Source organism: Anomaloglossus baeobatrachus, chromosome 8, assembly GCF_048569485.1.
Source record: "Anomaloglossus baeobatrachus isolate aAnoBae1 chromosome 8, aAnoBae1.hap1, whole genome shotgun sequence".
Taxonomy (NCBI): Eukaryota; Metazoa; Chordata; class Amphibia; order Anura; family Aromobatidae; genus Anomaloglossus; species Anomaloglossus baeobatrachus.
In genome coordinates, this window is record NC_134360.1 from 80,490,915 (window position 1) to 80,514,003 (window position 23,089).

At 50.8% G+C, this 23,089-nt stretch overlaps 1 protein-coding gene across 1 annotated transcript in view; it reads right to left on the reverse strand.

Moving 5' to 3' along the window:
* GCAT (glycine C-acetyltransferase) overlaps nt 1-21,899 on the reverse strand; it is a 68,423-nt gene extending 46,524 nt beyond the window's left edge. Inside the window, exon 1 of the mRNA XM_075320867.1 lies at nt 21,664-21,899. Coding sequence (XP_075176982.1) covers nt 21,664-21,847 — 184 coding nt within the window. The 5' untranslated portion in view covers nt 21,848-21,899. The remainder of the gene's footprint in view (nt 1-21,663) is intronic.
* Between the last annotated feature and the right edge of the window lie 1,190 nt (nt 21,900-23,089).

Sequence of the window (23,089 nt, forward strand, 5' to 3'; positions counted from 1 at the left end):
GCTGCAAATCATTTTTCCTATTTTCTGCCTCTAAAATCTAGGTGCATCTTATCTTATAGTGTGAAAAATACGGTACAAAATACTCCAATTCGCCAATATAAAGCAGATCCATTAAAAGGGCAGAGCTGTGGCAGGGTGGGACATATCTACTCCCATCTATCAAATTGATTAAAAATGCCGGTATTTGTATGATAGAAATCAATGACTGGAGTAACACTCCTGACGAGGCACGACACTGAGCAGATGCGTCAAATTCATAAGTGATGGGCACCTCTTAGTGAATTTGGCGCCTCATACTCCAGTGCTACCATCATTAAAGGGGGTGTCTGGGACGTTTATATTAATAATGTCTCCGAAGAGAAAAATAGTGCAAATAACCCAAATAATTAAAACTCAATTTTTTTCAAAATTACCATAAAATATTAAGAGAACACAGGGATCACCTCACAACAATCATTAAATTCATTAGTTTACAGACATATTGTATATAGATTTTATTATATGTAATAGTACTATATATTAACAAAAAGGGCAAGTTAGAAACCTCTAATAGATACAGTATATATAATTCAATAGTAACATAGCCATATGTTGTGCACAATCAAGTAATACATAGTTACAAATAAGGCTATTGCCAATGCATATGTTGAAAGTAGCAGTGTACCTAATATGATAGTGTGACGCCCTGGACACCCAGGGGTCACAGGTCACTACACTCACCACATACACCCCCACCCCAGTAAGGTACCACCAGTCAACCAAAAGACCCGATTGCCTCCCTCAGAGTCAGACAGGCACACCAGGTGGGCGGAGTCAGGCGGAAAGACACGCCCACCGAGGAGTCTGCTGGCCTGAGGCAGGAAAACACGAGGGAGTTAAAGTTTGGAGTTTGAGGAGAGAGAAGCTCAGTTCCGTGTGGGGCCTGGGTTGGAGCCTAGGACCCCAGATCAGGCAGGCAGGCAGACTGTAGTGGCCGCCTGGAGGAGACCGGGAATACGACCAGCGGAACCGTAAGGGACCGGGACAGGGTAGTGGCCCACCGGAACCGAACCGGGGAGCCAACAGGATACCGGAGCACTAGGCAGGGTACTCAGACCCCGACTAGGCTTTAAGCCACCACCACAGTCAAATCAACTGATTGCGATCTGGACCTCAGGGGTTCATTCCCACCTAAGTCCCGATTGAAGGCAACAGCCCAACCCGTCCGGATAGAAGCCACCGCCAAAGGCCAGAGATCCAAGGGCTAGCGTCTGCGGGCAAACGGGCTCCTACGACACAAACGCCGGGGAGCGGGCTACCAGTGCCCAGGCACGGTAGCCAAAATTACATAGAGGTGCAGGAGAAAGGCGGACATTACCAACCTATCTGGAGAAACTGCAGCCGGCTGCGGGCCCCGTTCGTCACCCAGTTTGGTTTACCAGTGACTCTGTGTGGTTTAATCGTGAGTACACCAGTGCCATCAGGCACCGCACCGCAACCCTGCACCCCGGCCTTCACCACCAGGCCCCGGGACCAACATCCCCTACCCACGGAGGGGTCAACAGCTAGCTGCGCCCCAACATCGCTCCCGGGATTCCCTGTACCTTTACTGCAGCGGTGGTGTCCACCATCACCACAACCCGTGGGTGGCGTCACGAACTTTCCCAAAAACAACCACCCCCCCCCCACAACCCCTGCACCGCCACTACTCCCTTCCAGAGCGACATAACCCCCAGGTCCGGAGGCGCTCGAGCCACCGACACGTGCGAGCCCGGACCCGTGCGGCTCGGCAGTCGCAGCCGAGGCCGCGGGGCGGTACAATAGGATACGTCACCTGATAAAAAGGTGAAACGCGCGTTGGGACTCCGGGAGGCCTCACACTGTGGAATCGATAGGTTGCTACCTTACTACTTAGCACTATGGGCTTACTATAGATTCCATGGGCATAGTCATTACAAGTAATTACAGCAGGTAGATAAGTTGCAATTTATTGGTGCACTGATCTAGTTCAAATAGTTACATATATTGTTTTAAACAATGGTTTTGATAAATTATTGTGACCTTATATTAGGTACACTGGACTTTCAACATATGCATTGGCAATAGCCTTATTAGTAACTTAGCACAACTATGTATTACATAAGGGTGTGCAATATATGGATATTGTACTATTTAATTATATATACTAGATATAATATAAGTTTCTAACTTGCCCTTTTCGTTAATATATAGGACCAATAAATATGATATATATATATATATATATATATATATATGTAAACTAATGAATTTAATGATTGTGAGGTGATCCCCGTTTCAGACTTCTTGCTTTTTTAATGTTCTAATATTTTTTGGTAATTTTGAATAACAATGAGTTTTAATCATTTGGGTTATTTGCACTAATTTTCTCTTCGGAGACATTATTAAAAGCTAATCTGTGCTGTATTGTCATATAAATCACCCCTACAATTGTTATTTTTAGTTTTCTAACTTTTGTTCCTCTTGAATTCACCCTTTATTCTCTGCAGCGCTCTGTTTACATTCAGCTCCAGCTAACTGACCACTTCCTGTGCAAAACCTCAGTCAGAGCTGGCACCACCCGGCCTCAGTGTCCAGCCCCTCCCCAGTGTCCAGCCGCACCCCCTGCACACCCATTCCCTGTCAGTATTCTTCCCCAGCACCAGACCTGGTATCACTACAGCATTGCAAATAACAGCCCCACATCGGGCTCTGCACCCCACACCACATCGGGCTCTGCACCCCACACCACATCGGGCTCTGCACCCCACACCACATCGGGCTCTGCACCGCACATATGGCTCTGCACCGCACACACACATCGGACTCTGCACCGCACATGGGCACATATGGCTCTGCACCGCACACGCGCACATATGGCTCTGCACCGCACACGCGCACATATGGCTCTGCACCGCACACGCGCACATATGGCTCTGCACCGCACACGCGCACATATGGCTCTGCACCGCACACGCGCACATATGGCTCTGCACCGCACACGCGCACATACACAGCGCTCTGTACCGACCGCCTACCCCCATAGGGAACACATGTAGGGAATACATACTCACCCGTCCTCGGTCCCCGCCGCTCCTGCACGTTCGTCCGCTGTCTGGTCTGGACATATCAGCACAGTAGTGACGTCACCGCTGTCCTGATCTGTCAGACACAGACAGCGGGAGGGACCAGTGATGAGCAGCAGCGCTGAGCTCCCTCTCATCAGCGCTTTCAAATGTACTGGCATCTGTGATCTGTGATGCCGGTATATTTGAATATGCGATCCTGAGCAGGGGCCCGGGTACTGGCGCTGACACCATGGCAGCCGCCGCCAGGCCCCTCCCCCAGGGCACGGACCCCACAGCAGTGCAGGGGGAGTTTGCGGGGAGAGTAAGGGGAGCGGGGGAATGTGTGGGAGGGTGCAGGGAAGGGGGGGGCGGGGCTCATCGCACTGTACAGCCCAGCAGGAATGTGACATGCTGTTCCAGATTTGCATGTCAACATGGTCCTGCCCATGTTGACATGAAATGACCGGAAGCAGCAAAATCGCGGCAGGAGCGGTCACATGATCACTCTGAGCCGGGGGAGAGAGGTTTAGGTTGTGGACGCTCACCTTCCCTCCAGATAAATAAACCCCCGCGACACAGCCGGTCGCACTTTCCCAGGGGCCTATACCCTATGCCACCACTGCCAGGTATGTTACAGTTGTTGCCTCTTCACTCCACGCCAGATGGGCTACCACTAATAGTGCATTCCATTCTTTTTTTTTCCCCTCAGAATCATACATTGTACTGCTAGTCAGTTCATTTACTGTGCCAAATATATCTCAGCAGGTATGTGCTCCCCTAGTACTATGTTACTGGCCCTCTCTGTCATCATACATGATTCCTGATTTAATGGCCTCACATGTTTTTCTTATTTAGTCCCACAGGGACAGATAGCCCTTTGCCTATGGTTACAGCTCCTTATGGTCTCCCCCTGATAGCCTGTTAAAGGTAGTTTATACTATTAGCTCAATGCAATCCTGAAGATATGTACCTTATACTGGTGTTATTCTGCCTATGTATGAACCCTTGTTTCTATGTATGTCATTTTCAGCATGTGTATGTGACTCGCCCACCCCAGGGCTATGGGACACCCGGTGCCGGGCCGGACTAGTCCGGTGGTAGTCAGTGGTGGCTGGGCCCGGCTCCGTGGCCCTGGTGGGTGTCAGTTGAATATGTGGCTGATGACTTTAATGGTTGTGTTCGTGACGCCACCTGTGGTATGCGGCTATTAAGCCGCCGCTGCGGTATGAGGCCTCCGGGATAGTGTTATGGCAGCAATGGTGGTACTGCTCCCCACAGGTGGAGCAATGCCCGGGGCACAGTTGGTGTTTGTGGAAGTCTATGGTGCTGCGTGACTAACACGGTGCAGGGCCGACAAGCAATGAAAGAAACAGGCACAAACAGTAGTCTCTTTACCTTCTCCTCTTTTACTCGGCAGAAACTTAGTCCAGGGAGACCGTCACAGATGGTAAAGATGATCCGGCCGGCCTGGAAGTGCCTGGGGTGATCTTTGGCCAGTTGAGTATGAGGCCTACTCCTTAATCTTTCTCTGCTGTTTTAGGACACTGCACTTTGGGTTCGCAATTGCCCTCTTGCTGCTGGGACTTGTTGTTCGTCCCCTTTTCTGTGTGGTAGACTGCGCAGGCCCTCTCTGGTGCTTCTCTGCTGGAGCCCACACCAGGCCCTTGGGATGCAGTTGTACCTTCAGATTGCTTCTGGGACAGGGGGCTTACAGCTCTCCTGCCCTCCGGATTCAGCTACCAGGGATGGATTTTATGCCCTGGCAACTACAGACTCCGATGTCCGAGTCTCTGCTGTGCCTCTCTGCTCCCCTTGCTTCACTGGGCCAAGCTATCCCAGCTCTAGGCCCCAGTTTACAAGGCAGCACTACTCTGCGTCTGCACTCTTTCACTCCTGTCTCCAGACTAACTACCACTTCCTCCTTCCAGCCAGACTTAAGGAATGCTCCCTGAAGTTCCAGGTTCAGAGCTCCCCCTGCTGGCCGGAGGGAGAACTGTGTTGAGTGTTAACTTACTGGCCAATAGATCTCCCAATTACCTCCAGGCTCAGCATTAACCCTTCTGGGAGGGCAATGCTGTTGTGGCGACCAGGTCCTGGGGCGCCACACTCCCCCTTAGTTAAATTCAGTACTCCCGGACTGTAGAGACAAACATGACATGTTAGAACATTTCATCCCATTATGGGAGGCGCAATTACTTTAACGTTACAACCTTAAACATTACTATAAGAGTCCAGTGTGGCTCCCTGCCGGGTGTCCATTACACTGCTCCATGGGGGACCCGCCGCGTTCAAACCCCCAACGTAGGCTCTGGGCGTGCGTCAGAGCATTGATGACCCCACTCTATGCACGCCGGACGGGTTTTTCTTCAGGGGTGTTGAGCACACTGGTGCTAACTATGAACAATTTAGGTGTTGGCCACCCATAGTCCAGTGGCCCAATTGTCCATTTTCGCAATCAAAGAAAAAGAAAACATTTTGTACACAACATGACAGACATTTTGCATAACTATTTACATCCTAATAAGTACTCTTTCCCTTATACAGTTGACTCCCTATACCTTAGAGGGGGTTGTCCCCGAGTGCTGCGCTGGGACCTACGTAGCTCTGGTGTTTGCCCCTGACTACGTGGTGCGTCTTCTATCTCAGCACTACAGGTGGGCCTAACCCCCATAGGTAAGCGTGATGGTTGCCTTTGTGATCTAAGAGTCGCCAAGGGTATGACAGGTTCACCACTGACAGGGGGTTGATCCTCCTGTTCCACTGCTGGCGTGTCATCTCGTGCTGGAGCGGACGATTCTTTAGGTGGATCCGGAACCTTTTCTGTTTCTGGCTCGACCAACTGCGGAAACGTCAAAACTGGTACCACTATGGCATTGTTTATTCGGGTCCAAGTTTTGGGGAACTTTCCAAGGATGGTTTGAATCATCTCCCCTTCTTTCTCTTGACTTTGGGGACTTCCTTGTACTCCTTCCATTTCTCTTTGGATTCTGCACCGTTCAGGGCACGCTTTCAGGCGGTCTCGGGAAATTGCTTGATAGGTCTTGCCTTCATCTTTGCTTATGAGGCATACCTTACTATTGTCAAAGTTGGAGGGGATAATGGTGTAGGGCTCGTTTTCCCACTGATCATCCAATTTATGCGTCTTCCGCTTCTTCTTGAGGACTTGTTCTCCAGGTGCTAAGGGAGTTGCTGGGGCTGTTTGATTGTAATGCTGTTCTTGTCTCGTTCTTGCTTGAGACAGGCTCCTCTCTACGCACTCCTGGACCTTACGGTACCGCTGCTGGCGTTCTGTATCCCAATCCTCTATTTCTTGAACCGCCTCAGGCGACACAGTCCCCATCTCAAAGTCTACAGGCAACTTGCCTGGTCTGGCTCGCATCAGGTAAGCGGGGCTGCAGTTGGTCGAATTCACTGGGATGTGGTTGTACAGGTCTACCAGATCTGGCAACTTTTCTGGCCATTGGTTCCTTTCCTCCAGCGGTAGGGTCTTCAGCATATCAATAACCACATGGTTCATTTTCTCGCACAGTCCATTGGTTTGGGGGTGGTACGGTGTGGTTCGGATTTTCTTACAACCGTACATGTTACAGAACTCTTGGAACACTTCAGCCTCGAATGCAGGACCCTGATCAGTCAGTACCCTTTCCGGATAGCCGTGAGGTCGACAGAAGGATGCCTGGAACGCTCTAGCTGCTGTCCTGGCTGTCTGGTCCTTCACAGGCACTACTACCAGGAAACGAGAGTAATGGTCCACAATGGTGAGGGCGTACACATAGCCTGACCGGCTTGGTGTTAACTTCACGTGGTCCAGGGCCACCAACTCCAGGGGCTGCTTTGTGACAATTGGCTGTAGGGGAGACCTTTGGCTGGCATCGTCTTTCCGCCTCAGGTTACACGGGCCACAGTCTCGGCACCACTTCTCGATCATCTTCCTCATGTGCACCCAATAGAACCGATCACGGAGTAGGGCCTCCAACTTCTTCCACCCGAAGTGTCCTGCGTTATCATGATACGCTGCTAGGACCATTGGAGCATCTCTCTGCGGAACCACTATCTGCCAGACAAGTTCATTTGTTCGATAGTTGACATATCTCTTGCAGAGCTTGCCTTGGTAGGTGAACAGTCGTCCCCTCTCCTTCCACAGCTGCTGGGCTTCCTCTGGAGCGTCTGGGCCAAGATGGGTCTCAGCTTGCGCTAGCTTCTCTTTGACCAATCGCACGGCCAGGTCACCGTTCTGTGTTTCTTCCCAATTATGGTGGAGTAAGGGGTTGACCGAGACCCCGTGCTGGCTTGAGCGCTTCACTCCCACAGCATGCTCACACTGGGACACACCTTGGTGATGGAAAGCCGGTAACTCTATCTCTTCGAGTTCATCCATGTCTTCTCCAGACTCGGGCAAGTGAGGCATTCTGGACAGCGCATCAGCATTGTTATTCTTCTTGCCAGCCCGATACTTGATGGTAAAGTCAAAGTTAGACAGCCGGGCCATCCATCGCTGTTCCATCGCACCTAACTTGGCTGTTGCCAGGTGTGTCAACGGATTGTTGTCCGTGAAGATGGTGAACTTGGCCGATGCCAGATAGTGCTTGAAGCGTTCAGTCACTGCCCAAACAATAGCGAGGAACTCCAGCTTGAAGGAACTGTAGTTTTCTGGATTCCTTTCTGTGGGCCGAAGCTTCCTACTGGCGTACGCTATCACCCTCTCTCTGCCTCCCTGTACCTGGGACAGAACTGCTCCCAGTCCCACGTTGCTGGCGTCTGTATACAGTACAAACGGTTGGCTGTAGTCAGGGTAGGCCAGAATTTCTTCTCCCGTGAGAGCCCCTTTCAGCCGGACAAAGGATGTTTCCAGTTGGCTGCTCCATTCAAATGGAGGGCTCTGCTTCTTAGCCTGCTTTGGCTGGCCCACCAGGAGATCTTGAAGGGGCGCTGCTATCTTGGTGAAACCATCAATGAACCTTCGGTAGTAGCTCACCAGTCCAAGGAACTGCCGCACCTCCTTCACTGTGGTGGGTCTTGGCCAGTCCTTGATTACAGTGACTTTCTCCGGATCAGGTGCCACACCTTCTGCGCTGACCACATGACCCAGGTACTGTACCTTTGGCTTCAAGAGGTGACATTTGGACGGCTTGATCTTCAGGCCATATTTCGACAAGGATTCAAACACTTCTGCTAAGTGCTTCAGGTGGTCCTCATAAGTCTTGGAGTAGACTATTACGTCATCCAGGTACAACAGCACGGTTTCAAAGTTGTGGTGGCCCAAGCAGCACTCCATCAACCTTTGGAATGTCCCTGGGGCGTTGCAGAGCCCGAATGGCATACAATTGAACTCACAGAGGCCCATTGGTGTCGTGAATGCAGTCTTCTCCTTGTCCGCCTCTGCCACGGGAACCTGCCAATACCCACTGGTGAGATCCAAGGTGGAGAAATAGTTAGCTGACTTTAAGGCTGTTAGTGACTCCTCTATTCTGGGTAGTGGATAAGCATCTTTATGTGTAATGCGGTTAATTTGCCTGTAATCTACACACATTCTCATTGTACCATCTTTTTTCTTTACGAGCACTAGTGGAGCTGCCCAGGGGCTACAACTATCTCTGATAACCCCAGCCTCCTTCATTTCCCGTAACATTTCCTTGGCACACTGATACTGTGCGGGGGGTACAGGGCGGTATCTCTCTTTAATGGGATGATGATCACCCGTGGGGATTTGATGTTTAACCCCTTTCACCTGCCCAAAATCTAGGGGGTGTTTGCTGAAGACCCGCTCGTACTCCTGTACCACCCGGTAAACCCCATGCTTTTGGTGCGAGGGGGTGGAGTCGGTGCCTACATGTAATTTTTGGCACCAGTCTTCCGGCTGCCCCTTGGAACCATTGTCTTCCGCCTGGTCGGACGGGATCAAGGGTTCCACTGCTTTAATGGTATTGTTGCTGACAGTGTACAGTTTTGCTACAGTGGCGTACCGGGGCAATTTGGCCTCCTCCTCCCCACAATTCAGGACACGGACGGGCACTCTCCCCTTGCGGACGTCCGCTACCCCTCTGGCTATCAGGACTCCAGGCCTACTGTCTGAATACACTGGTTCTACCAAGGCATGGTAATCCTGACCCTTGAGGCCTATTGCTGCCCGACACCATATCAACATTTCACTTCTTGGGGGTATTGCAATGGGGAGGGGGTCACTTACCCTCACACTGCCAATTTCTCCTCCGGCCAGCTCTACCTGTTGCCTCCTCATCAGGGCTCTGATCTCCCTCTGTAGGGCACGCTGCTGCCCGGAGCTGGCAGTTTCAGACGCCTGTTGCAACAAAATTATCACTTCGGCAATACAATTTTCTATCACATTTGTACCAATGGTTAGCAGTGGGTCAGATTCTTTGCGATCAATATCTACAATTATCATCCCCTGACATGGCAATTCTACCCGCCCCACTTTAATGGTTACTTCTTTGTACCCAATTTGAGGTAAGGGCTGACCATTACTAGCCACAATCGTTCAATCATCATCTGGGCCATGGTCAATGTCTGAATCAGCCCAATATCTTTTGTACAGTTTGTGGGGGATGGTTGTTACCTGGGACCCCGTATCCAGGAGGGCATTCAAAGGGATCCCATCCAGCACAATGGGAAGGACCGGTCGTCCTCCCACATACTTGCTGCGGCTGGGGTTTGAGCCGGGCTTCCTCACACCTGGGGGTTGGCTCCTGGCCCCAGGCTCAGCCCGTTTAAAGGACAGCGTCGTGCAATGTGGCCCGCCTGGTTGCAGTGGCGGCAGATCGGTTGTCCTGTTGAATCATACCGGTCTGTGTCTCTGCCTCGGGTCGGCGGAATCCTCCTCTGTCGCATCCATGGGACGTCTTCTGGGCTGGAGGCCAACTCGATTTTTGCAGGCGAGGGGGTCATTTGTAGAGACTGCACGGTCTTGGCAAGGGCAGCCACAGTCTTGGTCAGCTCCTGGAACTGCTGTCTGAGCTCCGCAGTGGGATCCTTATCCAGGGACTGCGCCTCAGCCCCTGCAGTGGCTCGTGTTGCAGGCACCACCCCGGGGTACGTGATAGCAAGAGGCCGGAGGGGTACTGGGTCATTCGGTGTAGATTCTCTCAGTACCCGGATGGCCTGGTCCTTAAACTTGGCAAAGTCCAGAGCAGGGTTCTGCAGGACCAGGATACGCAGCTGGGTCCTGTGGGCATCTGACAGGAGCCCCTCTATGAACTGCTCAGTTAGGAGTTTGTCTTCTTCACGTACACTCTCTGGATCCACCTGTTTAACTGCTTTCAGGGCCTCCTGCAAGTTTAAGGCATAGTCCCTTAGGCTGTCTGTGGCCCGTTGCTTGCACCCAAAGAATCTCATCTTTATCTCTGCTGCGGTGCGGGTGTCAAAAGTACTCTTTAGCTTGGCCAGTATCTGGGCTACTGTCCCTTTATCTGTATCAGGCCAGGACTTCGCTTCACGCTGGGCTGCGCCGGCTAGCTGTCCCATTAATATGCCCACCTTCTGGCTCTCAGTCAGAGGATACACCCGGAACAAGCTGTGCAGACTTTCTCTGAAGTCACTCAAGGTATGGGACTCCCCGGAGTACTGCGGCAGCCATTCTGCTCCTGGTATGTACGGCATGGTGATCGGCATTACCGGCGCTACAGTGGGGGCTGGAGCGACGGCGACTGGGACTACTTCGGCCGGTGCTGCGGCGCCCTGGGCGATGGCAGCCACCTGCTCTCCCTCGGAGTCGGACATCTTCCTCCCCCTTAGTGAACCTTACCAGGCTCCGTTCACTTTTCAAATTTTCTTCCGGGTCGCGCGGGGTTAACAGCGCTCTGCTCTGATGGCGCGCTCCCTTCGCGCTCTTTGTCAGGCACGCCCCCCTTCTTCCTGCGCTCGGCGCGGCTAATGGCGGCGGCAATTTACAACCAGTACACAGTCTTTTACACAGTTCTTCAGGCGCACAGTACCCGGTGTGACCGGGCACGAAATCCTGTTCGTGACGCCAAAAGTTGACTCGCCCACCCCAGGGCTATGGGACACCCGGTGCCGGGCCGGACTAGTCCGGTGGTAGTCAGTGGTGGCTGGGCCCGGCTCCGTGGCCCTGGTGGGTGTCAGTTGAATATGTGGCTGATGACTTTAATGGTTGTGTTCGTGACGCCACCTGTGGTATGCGGCTATTAAGCCGCCGCTGCGGTATGAGGCCTCCGGGATAGTGTTATGGCAGCAATGGTGGTACTGCTCCCCACAGGTGGAGCAATGCCCGGGGCACAGTTGGTGTTTGTGGAAGTCTATGGTGCTGCGTGACTAACACGGTGCAGGGCCGACAAGCAATGAAAGAAACAGGCACAAACAGTAGTCTCTTTACCTTCTCCTCTTTTACTCGGCAGAAACTTAGTCCAGGGAGACCGTCACAGATGGTAAAGATGATCCGGCCGGCCTGGAAGTGCCTGGGGTGATCTTTGGCCAGTTGAGTATGAGGCCTACTCCTTAATCTTTCTCTGCTGTTTTAGGACACTGCACTTTGGGTTCGCAATTGCCCTCTTGCTGCTGGGACTTGTTGTTCGTCCCCTTTTCTGTGTGGTAGACTGCGCAGGCCCTCTCTGGTGCTTCTCTGCTGGAGCCCACACCAGGCCCTTGGGATGCAGTTGTACCTTCAGATTGCTTCTGGGACAGGGGGCTTACAGCTCTCCTGCCCTCCGGATTCAGCTACCAGGGATGGATTTTATGCCCTGGCAACTACAGACTCCGATGTCCGAGTCTCTGCTGTGCCTCTCTGCTCCCCTTGCTTCACTGGGCCAAGCTATCCCAGCTCTAGGCCCCAGTTTACAAGGCAGCACTACTCTGCGTCTGCACTCTTTCACTCCTGTCTCCAGACTAACTACCACTTCCTCCTTCCAGCCAGACTTAAGGAATGCTCCCTGAAGTTCCAGGTTCAGAGCTCCCCCTGCTGGCCGGAGGGAGAACTGTGTTGAGTGTTAACTTACTGGCCAATAGATCTCCCAATTACCTCCAGGCTCAGCATTAACCCTTCTGGGAGGGCAATGCTGTTGTGGCGACCAGGTCCTGGGGCGCCACATATGTCTTTGAGATAACTGAGAACCAGTCAGTGAGAGAGTCTTATTGTGCTGCCATCTATTCTCACACTGTATTACAGGTAGTACTTCTTTTCTATATACTTGCATGTATGTTATTCTCCCAGTCACGCTGCTTGACGTACACCTATGTGATGTTTATATTCATGTTGGCCCTCTTTTAGATACATCCGATAACACAGGTTGCCTTCAGCTCTGGTTTTCGGTTATCGCGTACCAACACATGAGGTAGAGACCCGCATAAATATATTTGATATTGGTGTTACCCGTCCTTATATGAAACCTCCTTTTTGTACATGTTGTTTCAGCGTATGCATATAGTGAAAGTAACAAGTGAACCATTCAGTGAGGGGTCCTTATTTCCCTCTCATCTACTACCAGACATTACGCAGTATCCCAGGTAGTATTTTTATCTCATATATATACTATATGTCCCAACGTGTATGTTCACTATACTGCATACTTGAGTGATACTCTTATCCATGTTAATTCCCATCTAGTAACAACTACAACCACAGATTACCTCTTTCTTGGTTTTGCTCGCTACCCCAGGCCAGCGTGGGAGGTACATATACAGTCTAGTCCACTAACTCTCTGTACACCACATATGCGAAATGAGTGTGTTGTATTAGTTTTCTAGTCTTGTGATGTGTCACGTAACATGTATTCTCCCTTTTAGACTTATGATCGTAACCTCCTGATCACTTACACCTTCTGGTGATGACCAGTTTCTACTGAATTCACGTTCCCCCATTTTTGACATAGGTGGGTTTTTGCTTGCTGTACTCAAAAGATTAATTCCGTGCATTTTTTGACCCAATAGGTTATGTACACGTCGCAATAATTGTATTATATACCACCAGGAATCATGTGCTACTTGAAATAATTGGTTTGTTCGTGGCATCAGACACTTTATGATGCTTATTGTGATAAATCCTCTTTGTACTTTTTGTACTCTTTTGTATTCTTTGTAATATCATGTAATGATGTAATTTTTGTAATATCATATGATGATGTATTTTTTATGATTTTCTTTGGTAGATAATTCTATCCTTGATAACGACTACGATAGTCGAAACGTTGGATGAATTTATCGTTTTTGCACTAATAAAACTGATTCTGCATTCAAGAAAACATTTTTTTCATGCTCTTATTCATCTTAGTGTGCCAGAAACATTCTTTTTCTGGGGGAGAGAGGCTGACAGCGGGGCAGGTAAGTGCTCACTATCTACTTACCTGCCCCAATGTAGCCCAATAGGGTAATAAAAAAAAAAATAATAAAAAAAAAAAAAATCAAAAGAAGCCGGATAACCCCTTTAACGATTCGGCTCTATTGTATTTTTTATTACATATTCTGCAATGGTATTTGTTCTTAAGAAAAGTGGTTGTGATTTGTCTAATCTCATCGACATGTTGCTTTTATTCTCAGGCCAGAATTTGTTTTGTGGATTTTCCAATTTGCAATAGGTCAATTTCACCTACGCAAATAATGTAGATTTATTGCAGATTTTCCCAGTGGACTAGAATGTGTGCATCAGATGTGCAATAATACGGTACCCTGTGGAGTTTGCTGCAGGTCTCCTGTGCACGTTTCAGCCAACGATCAACTGTACTGGTCACATGGCAACAATCCTGGCACAAGAAGCTGGGATGCCCTGGGACTAAAGAAACAAATACACTGCAAGTCCATAAGTAATGCTGTGTGTCTGTGTGCGCAAACCCTGAAGACACCGATGTAGTAATGTGAACTGTGCATATATAACAGCCACTAAAATAATGTGTTTCTGCATAAAGTATGTGTAGCTATCTAGTGGCCGGGTTTTAGGTACTGCTCCTTGATATAGCGAATAGGTTCTGCCTAGTGACTAGTGATGTGTCGGTCGCGAACAATCCGACACAAAGATCCGGCTCCCTGCTGTGAACGACAGGAGCCGGATCACCAGTGTGAGCCACTGAAATCACTAAACGGCTCTTTTCGCAGTCAAAACCCCACCCACCCGCGGCTAAACTCCGCCTATTCAGCAATCTAATTGGCCGCTTGTAAGTGGGCGGGGCTTAGCCGTGGGTGGGCGGGGCTTTGACGGCGTTGCTATAATTTTAAATATGCGTTCACCTGGGGTGAACACATATTTAATAAGGAGCCGAGAACGAGCTGAAAGATCCGGCTCTTTTTGGTGAACGGAGCCATAGGAACCGGCTCACCAAAAAGAGCCGGACTGCCCATCACTACTAGTGACAGGAGTACTACAGGCAGAGAACAGCTAATCTCTGTGGGTCGCCCACAGGAGCAGGAGCCAGCTGCAGGGAACAGCCTGACTCCATCCTGGTTTAGTCAGTAGTAGTGATGGGCAGTCCGGCTCTTTTTAGTGATCCGGTTCCCATGGTTCTGCTCACCAAGAAGAGCCGGATCTTTCAGATCGTTCTCGGCTCCTTATTAAATATGTGTTCACCCCAGGTGAACACATATTTAAAATGATAGCAACGCTGCCAAAACCCCGCCCACCCGCGGCTAAACCCCGCCCACTTACAAGCATCCAATTAGATTGTCGAGTAGGCAGACTTTAGCCGCGGGTGGGCGGGGCTTCAGCTGCGAAAAGAGCCTTTTAGAAATATTAGTGGCTCACACTGGTGATCCGGCTCCTGTCAGTCACAGCAGGGAGCCGGATCTTTGTGTCGGATCGTTCACGACTGACATCACTAGTCAGTAGTGTTTAGAGTGTAGAAAGCTGTACCAGTGGGTATTATAATGAATAGAATCAGTGTGCAAGCCCATCACATACCTTAGGCCGCAGAAAGTGGGCGTTTGTGGTGTCCGTTACCTAACCCTCAGGGTCCCATCGGGGACAGAGCGCCCGTGAAAAACTCCAGTCAGGGACTTTACTGCAGAACACGTCAGATGCAGACTTGAAATGTGGAAATTTATTATTAGTGTATGTTCACACAAGGCAGATTTGTTGGAGAAAATGCTCCAAGTGAAAAGTTTGTTGCATACATCTGTGACCAGCGTATAGATTTCTGCAAACCAGTTGTATAAATCGCTGCAGCAAAGCACAGCATGATCTAAAAGCAATGATTTTTCTCACTTGTAAAAAAAATATATCAAAAGTGTGTGAGCCCAGCCTTTGGGTACATCACATACAAGAAGTTATAGACTGATTTGCAATAAAGTGTTATAAAACCCCCCAAATGACAGAAGAGATCTGGTGAGCACAATAGCCGCTGGTGTGTGTTTCCACTGCAGCGCACAGGCTTTGCCAGCTGTGCGAGTTCATACGTGGCAGTGTGTGTTCATGTGAATGGGGTTGTGTTGTCTGCAGCATGTGAACGTGCACTCGGCACAGCTGGTAGAGCCTGTGTTCTGCAATGGAAACCGATAGCAGCAGCTATTTTTATCAGCGGTTCCCTGCATGGATGCCTGCCATCTCCATCCTTATGAATGGGACAGGCTTAGAAAGTTCTGCAACAAATCAGTCACATGTATCGGTAGCTACACCCTAAGGGCTCGTGAGCACACTGCAGAAAAAAAAAGTGCACCCGCTGGCAGACTTGACACTGCGTTTTGACAAAAAGAATGGATCCAAAACGCATGTATTTTGCATGCATTTTACAAGCGTTTTGGATGGATTTTTGTCAGTGCGGTCCCCCGGCAATTCAGCTCTGCTACATGCTCGCTGACAGCAGACACAGATAGAGCCGGGTGATGAGAATGAACTTCACCCGACTTCATTGTGATCGCACGTCTCTCTCTGTGTCGCAGCCTGACTTGCGGTCACATGTGAAGGACTCATCGGTGACCACAAATCCCCCGAGTGACTGAAGTGAGCAGTGCGATCAGCGGTGCCGTCACTCAGGTGACCCGCGGCCACAGCTGGAGTCCTCCACCTGAGAGCGGTCGCCACGAGTCACCTGAGTGACATCATCGCTGACCGCGCGACTCACTTCAGTTGCTGTGTGAAGTTGACAGAGAGTGGTCGTTGTCTGTGGCTGCTCGCTGTCAGCTTCATGTAGCAGAGCTGAAAGCGTCGTGGGACCTCATGTGGGTTACGTCGGACCTGGAGGGGTATTTGCGGATTAATAAAGTGGTGAAAGAGGGTGTTTTTTTGTCTTTTATTCCAAATAAAAGATTTTTTCGGGTGTATGTGTTTATTTACTTTCACTTACAGGTTAATTATTGGGGGTGTCTCAGACGCCTGCCATGATTAACCTAGGACTCAGTGGCAGCTATGGGCTGCCATTAACTCCTTATTACCCAGATTGCCAGCGCACCAGGGCAATTCGGGATGGGCCGGGCAGAGTCCCAGGACTGTCACATCTAATGTACGCGGCAATTCCAGGCGGCTGCTGGCTGATATTGTTAGGCTGGGGGGGTTCCCCATAATGTGGAGCTCCCCATCCTGAAATACCAGCCTTCAGCAGTGTGGCTTTACCCTGGTGGCTGGTATCAAAATTGTGGGGGGGGGGGGGGGACCTCACGTTTTATTTTTTAATTATTTATTTTACTGCACTATATAGACTCGCCCACCAGCGGCTAATATGATTGGTTGCAGTGAGACCGCTGTCACTCAGCATGGGGGAGTGTCTGACTGCAACCAATCAGAGGTGACGGTGGAAGCAGGGAATACGAGATGGAATAATGAGCGGCCCGCACTGTCAAAAGAGGAGAAGCCGCCACAGTGTGAACGCTGTGCAGCGCCTCGCCGGTGATCGGTGAGTATGAGGGAGGGGGTGGGAGGGAGAGACCGACCGACAAAGAGAGATAGTGACAGAGAGAGAGCGAGAGACAGACCGACCAACAAAGAGAGAGACCGAAAGATCTGCATGCGGATCGCTACAAAAATGCATTGCAAACGCACTGCTTAGCATTTTGGTAGCGCTTTTCAACAACGCTTCAATGGGTGTAGAACGCTGCCAAAACGCTCAAAAGAATTGACATGCTGCATTTTTAAACGCAGAAATTTTGTCAAATTTTATACTTTAAAAACGCTGCGTTCAAAAAAGCATTGTGCGCACTGATTTTGCATGACTCTCATAGACTTTACTGGGGAAGCAGAACGCATGCATTTTGACAATGTGACGCTGCTGCTTAAAACGCAAAAAAAAAAAAAAAAAAAGAAACGTGTGCACGAGCCCTAAGGCCGGTTTCAGACGTCCATGTTTCAGGTACGTGTGACATCAGTTTTTAACACGGATGCCACACGTACCCATGTTATTCTATACTGTTACTCACACATCCGTGTTTTCACACGGACCCTGTGACCCCTCACGGAGTCATATCCGTTTTTTTTCTCTGGCAGCACGGGTGTCACACGGACCGCACACTGATGTGATCTGTGTGACATCAGTGTGTCACGTAACGGAGAACACACGGGTCTTTTAAATAAAATGATTTTCTATATTCACCTGTATCCAGCGCTGTTTTCTCCAGCTCTGCTGTCTCCTGCTTCTGACCCCCGCTTATTATATTCATTGATTATTCACTGCACTGAGGAGCTGGAAGCCGGACCAGCGCTGGGGACTTCAGTGCCGGGGACCGCTTTGTGTGTGTGTACCTGGAAGCCGGAGCATCGCAGGGACAGTGCCAGGGACAGCAACCTGAAGGACAGCATCGCCAGTGACAGGTGAGTGTTCAGCAAGCAAGCAGTGTGTGTGCAGTCAGCGTTGGACTGACTACCAGAGGAACTCAAGTAATACCAGGCCTGGCCACGGTTACCTGCACTGGACTCCGGAGCTCTCAGCGGAGCCGAGTAGAGTTCAGCTCGGCCTGTCCGCAGCTGTCATGGACTGAACTGTGATAACCGGCGCTCACAGTTCAGTCCTGGATACCCGTGGCTCAGTCCAGGCTGCACTCCGGAGCGCTCACCTGAGCTCCAGAGTTCAGTGCAGGTAACCGCGGCCAGGATTGGTATTACTACAGTTCCTCCAGTAGCCAGTCCGACGCTGTGTGCAGTGACGTCCAGGAGGTCATCAGAGTTCCCAATGAACTCTGATTAACCCATGAAGTCATCATCCTGACACCCACTGTAGTGCGGTGGGAACGCTGATGACCTCCTGGACGTCACTGCACACACTGCTTGCTGAATACTCACCTGTCCCAACGATGCTGTACCCAGCACTGTCCCCACGATGCTCCGGCTTCCAGCTCCTCAGTGTGGTGAATAATCAATGAATATAATGAGCGGTGGTCAGGAGCGGGAGGCAGAAGAGCCGAAGAAAACAGCGCTTGATACAGGTGAACATAGAAAATCTTTTTATTTCAAAGACCAGTATTTTCTACGGTACATCTCACACTGATGCAAACACAGATGTCACATGTGTGACACACGTATGACCATAACCATGCATGTGGCTTGTACCTGATTAAACACGGACATCTGAAACTGACCTAAGCCTCAATCAGTCGTCCAATTTTTCCACAAGAAAAACACTGATTTTTTTGGATCAGAGAGAGCGGTCCAAGTGTCATCTCCTTTACTGCCATGATAGCAGGTTTGCCTGTGTGAGTGGTCTGTGACCTGCAACCCCCTGAAGACCTCATTGCTTATATAAGAATGTATAATGTGTATATATTTGTGTAGTGGCAGTGAGATGTTTAATGGGGATGTCCACTACTTGGACACACTTTTCTCATTCCATTGATTCCCCGCATAAAAATAAAAAGGCCTATACTCCCCTCCAGTGTGGCGGTGGTTCCTGCAATGTCTGAAGCCGCAATCCTGGGACCCACGTGACATTTTTATGACATCAGGCCCCACAACCAATCAGTGCCCAGCGTTTGTCTTCCAGCCTTCGAATATTTGAGCAGGATGTGAGCGTTGTGCTGACTTCCTGATCTAATGTCTGAAGGTGGAGAGAAGGAACCTGGCACTGATTGGTCGCAGGGCTCGCGTGTCATAATAATGTCACGTAGGTCCTGGGATCGCGGCTTTAGATATCGCTGGAACCACGGCTGGACCAAAGGTGAGTATAGGCTTATTTATTTTCATGGGGGAATGAGAAAAGGGTGTCCAAGTAGTGGACAACCCCTTTAAGTCCCCTGTGTGCATCTGTGGGTGCAGTACTATCAGCCACCATTAGAGGTCACCAGTTCTAGGTTCTGTAGGTGAAAGGGGAAGCTTAGGCCTCAGGTATAGGAACAAGGCTGAGAGGGTTAACTAAAGAAGTACCACTGCGACAAGGTAAAATTTCCACCCACACACAACCCCCTTGTCTGTAGCGTGGCGGGGCGAGCAAAGCCTTCGCCCATGACTACCCTCCCCTGGCACAGTTACACCTGCACAAAAAAAAAAAAAAAAAAAAAAAGTGTTAAAAAAAAAGCAATGTATGAACATGGCCTAAGTGGACGGGAAAAAATGTTTCCGCCTTCTCCATTCTGACAATCTGTGAGAATCAGACCGCACTTTGATGCCACCAAATTTTTTCACTGACCCCTAGACTTGCATTGCCAACTTTGATCCAACCCTAGGATCAGAATCGGATATTTTGCTATGATCTTCTACAGGTCGCACGGGCCTCATAAAATAAGACATCTGAATGGCCCCCAGGACTACCACAGATCAGAGTGCCATCAGTGACCACAGATAAACCGGAAGTCTGAACCAGACATAACCCTGTGCTGCTGCAGCACTTCCACTGTATAATCACTGTATCTTGTAAGGAAACAGCAGTGGGACCTGGAAACAGCAGTGGGACCTGGAAACAGCAGTGGGACCTGGAAACTGCAGTGGGACCTGGAAACTGCAGTGGGACCTGGAAACTGCAGTGGGACCTGGAAACTGCAGTGGGACCTGGAAACTGCAGTGGGACCTGGAAACTGCAGTGGGACCTGGAAACTGCAGTGGGACCTGGAAACTGCAGTGGGACCTGGAAACTGCAGTGGGACCTGGAAACTGCAGTGGGACCTGGAAACTGCAGTGGGACCTGGAAACTGCAGTGGGACCTGGAAACTGCAGTGGGACCTGGAAACTGCAGTGGGACCTGGAAACTGCAGTGGGACCTGGAAACTGCAGTGGGACCTGGAAACTGCAGTGGGACCTGGAAACTGCAGTGGGACCTGGAAACTGCAGTGGGACCTGGAAACTGCAGGGACATTTTGATCGTTTGTGCAGTTTTCAGAAGAAACCGCTGCAAAAAGAAGAAGATCGTGCAAAGAAACAGGAGAAAGAGCAGAGCTTTACAGGACTGACATGCCATTGTCACTGCTCAGAAGCCAGGACCACAGCAATGACAGGGTGACAGCTGGTGAGGAGAGGGGAGGCCGGACAGAGCCGGACCCGCACGGTGCCGGACCCGCACAGTGCCGGACAGAGCCGGACCCGCACGGTGCCGGACAGAGCCGGACCCGCACGGTGCCGGACAGAGCCGGACCCGCACGGTGCCGGACAGAGCCGGGCACGCACGGTGCCGGACAGAGCCGGGCACGCACGGTGCCGGACAGAGCCGGGCACGCACGGTGCCGGACAGAGCCGGGCACGCACGGTGCCGGACAGAGCCGGGCACGCACGGTGCCGGACAGTGCAGGGCACGCACGGTGCCGGACAGAGCCGGGCACGCACGGTGCCGGACAGTGCAGGGCACGCACGGTGCCGGACAGTGCAGGGCACGCACGGTGCCGGACAGTGCAGGGCACGCACGGTGCCGGACAGTGCAGGGCACGCACGGTGCCGGACAGTGCAGGGCACGCACGGTGCCGGACAGTGCAGGGCACGCACGGTGCCGGACAGTGCAGGGCACGCACGGTGCCGGACAGTGCAGGGCACGCACGGTGCCGGACAGTGCAGGGCACGCACGGTGCCGGACAGTGCAGGGCACGCACGGTGCCGGACAGTGCAGGGCACGCACGGTGCCGGACAGTGCAGGGCACGCACGGTGCCGGACAGTGCAGGGCACGCACGGTGCCGGACAGTGCAGGGCACGCACGGTGCCGGACAGTGCAGGGCACGCACGGTGCCGGACAGTGCAGGGCACGCACGGTGCCGGACAGTGCAGGGCACGCACGGTGCCGGACAGTGCAGGGCACGCACGGTGCCGGACAGTGCAGGGCACGCACGGTGCCGGACAGTGCAGGGCACGCACGGTGCCGGACAGTGCAGGGCACGCACGGTGCCGGACAGTGCAGGGCACGCACGGTGCCGGACAGTGCAGGGCACGCACGGTGCCGGACAGTGCAGGGCACGCACGGTGCCGGACAGAGCAGGGCACGCACGGTGCCGGACAGAGCAGGGCACGCACGGTGCCGGACAGAGCAGGGCACGCACGGTGCCGGACAGAGCAGGGCACGCACGGTGCCGGACAGAGCAGGGCACGCACGGTGCCGGACAGAGCAGGGCACGCACGGTGCCGGACAGAGCAGGACACGCACGGGGCCGGACAGAGCAGGACACGCACGGGGCCGGACAGAGCAGGACACGCACGGGGCCGGACAGAGCAGGACACGCACGGGGCCGGACAGAGCAGGACACGCACGGGGCCGGACAGAGCAGGACACACAGTGCCCTATAATCACACACACTGGGGTCTGCCGATACCTGAGCTCTTCCCCTGCACGGTGATGTGCGGTCCTTGCATTGAGGTGATGATCCGCTCACTCTTCCATGTCCCGGCCTCCTTTATATTTTCAATCTCTTTCTTCAAAATACCCCTAAAGTGGGCAACAGTGGACTGTGCGCGTCCTGGCCGGAGGGGCAACCTGGAAACCCACGGGCTCCACATCCCTGCACTGCTCCACCACGTACACTGTCACCGCATGTGGATGGGAGGTGTGTACCGCTGCAGCCAATCAGCAGCCAAAACACCCAGTGTCCCTCATATCACTGCCTTCCTCTGACAGCACCTCCTACTTAACCCCAGCCTGTCTGCAGCGGAGCTTCTCATGCAGGAATGTGTGTGTGTGTGTGTGTGTGTGTGTGTGTGTGTGTGTGTGTGTGTGTGTGTGTGTGTGTGTGTGTGTGTGTGTGTGTGTGTGTATGGATAGATAGCTAGTACATATCTATCTATCTATCTGTCTAGTTATACATACACACACATACCTCTGTGTAAATGTGTGTGTGTGTGTGTGTGTGTCTTTGTATATGTATATATGGATAGATAGGAAATATCTATCTGTCTAGTTATACATACACACACATACGTCTGTGTAAATATGTGTGTGTGTGTGTGTGTGCATATATATATATATATATATATATATATATATATATATAAAATGTGCATGTGTGTCTTTGTATGTGTATATGTATGTGTGTGTATATATGTGTATATATATATATATATATATATATATATATATATATATATATATATACAGACCAAACGTTTGGACATACCTTCTCATTCGAAGAGTTTTCTTTATTTTTATGACTCTGAAAATTGTAGATTCACATTGAGGGCATCAAAACTATGAATTAGCATATGTGGACTGAAATACTTAACAAAAAAGTGTGAAACAACTGAAAATATGTCTTATATTCTAGGTTCTTCAAAGTAGCCACCTTTTGCATTGATTACTGCTTTGCACACTCTTGGGATTCTCTTGATGAGCTTCAAGAGGTAGTCACCAGAAATGGTTCTCACTTCACAGGTGTGCCCTGTCAGGTGTAATAAGTGGGATTTCTTGCTTTATAAATGGGGTTGGGACCATCAGTTGTGTTGTGCAGAAGTCTGGTGGATACAGAGCTGATAGTCCTACTGAATAGACTGTTAGAATTTGTATTATGGCAAGAAAAAAGCAGCTAAGTAAAGAAAAACGAGTGGCCATCATTACTTTAAGAAATGAAGGTCAGTCACTCCGAAAAATAAGGAAAACTTTGATAGTGTCCCCAAGTGCAGTGACAAAAAAACCATCAAATGCTAAAAAGAAACTGGATCACATGAGGACGGCCCCAGGAAAGGAAGACCAAGAGTCACCTCTGCAGCGGAGGATAAGTTTATCTCAGTCACCAGCCTCAGAAATTG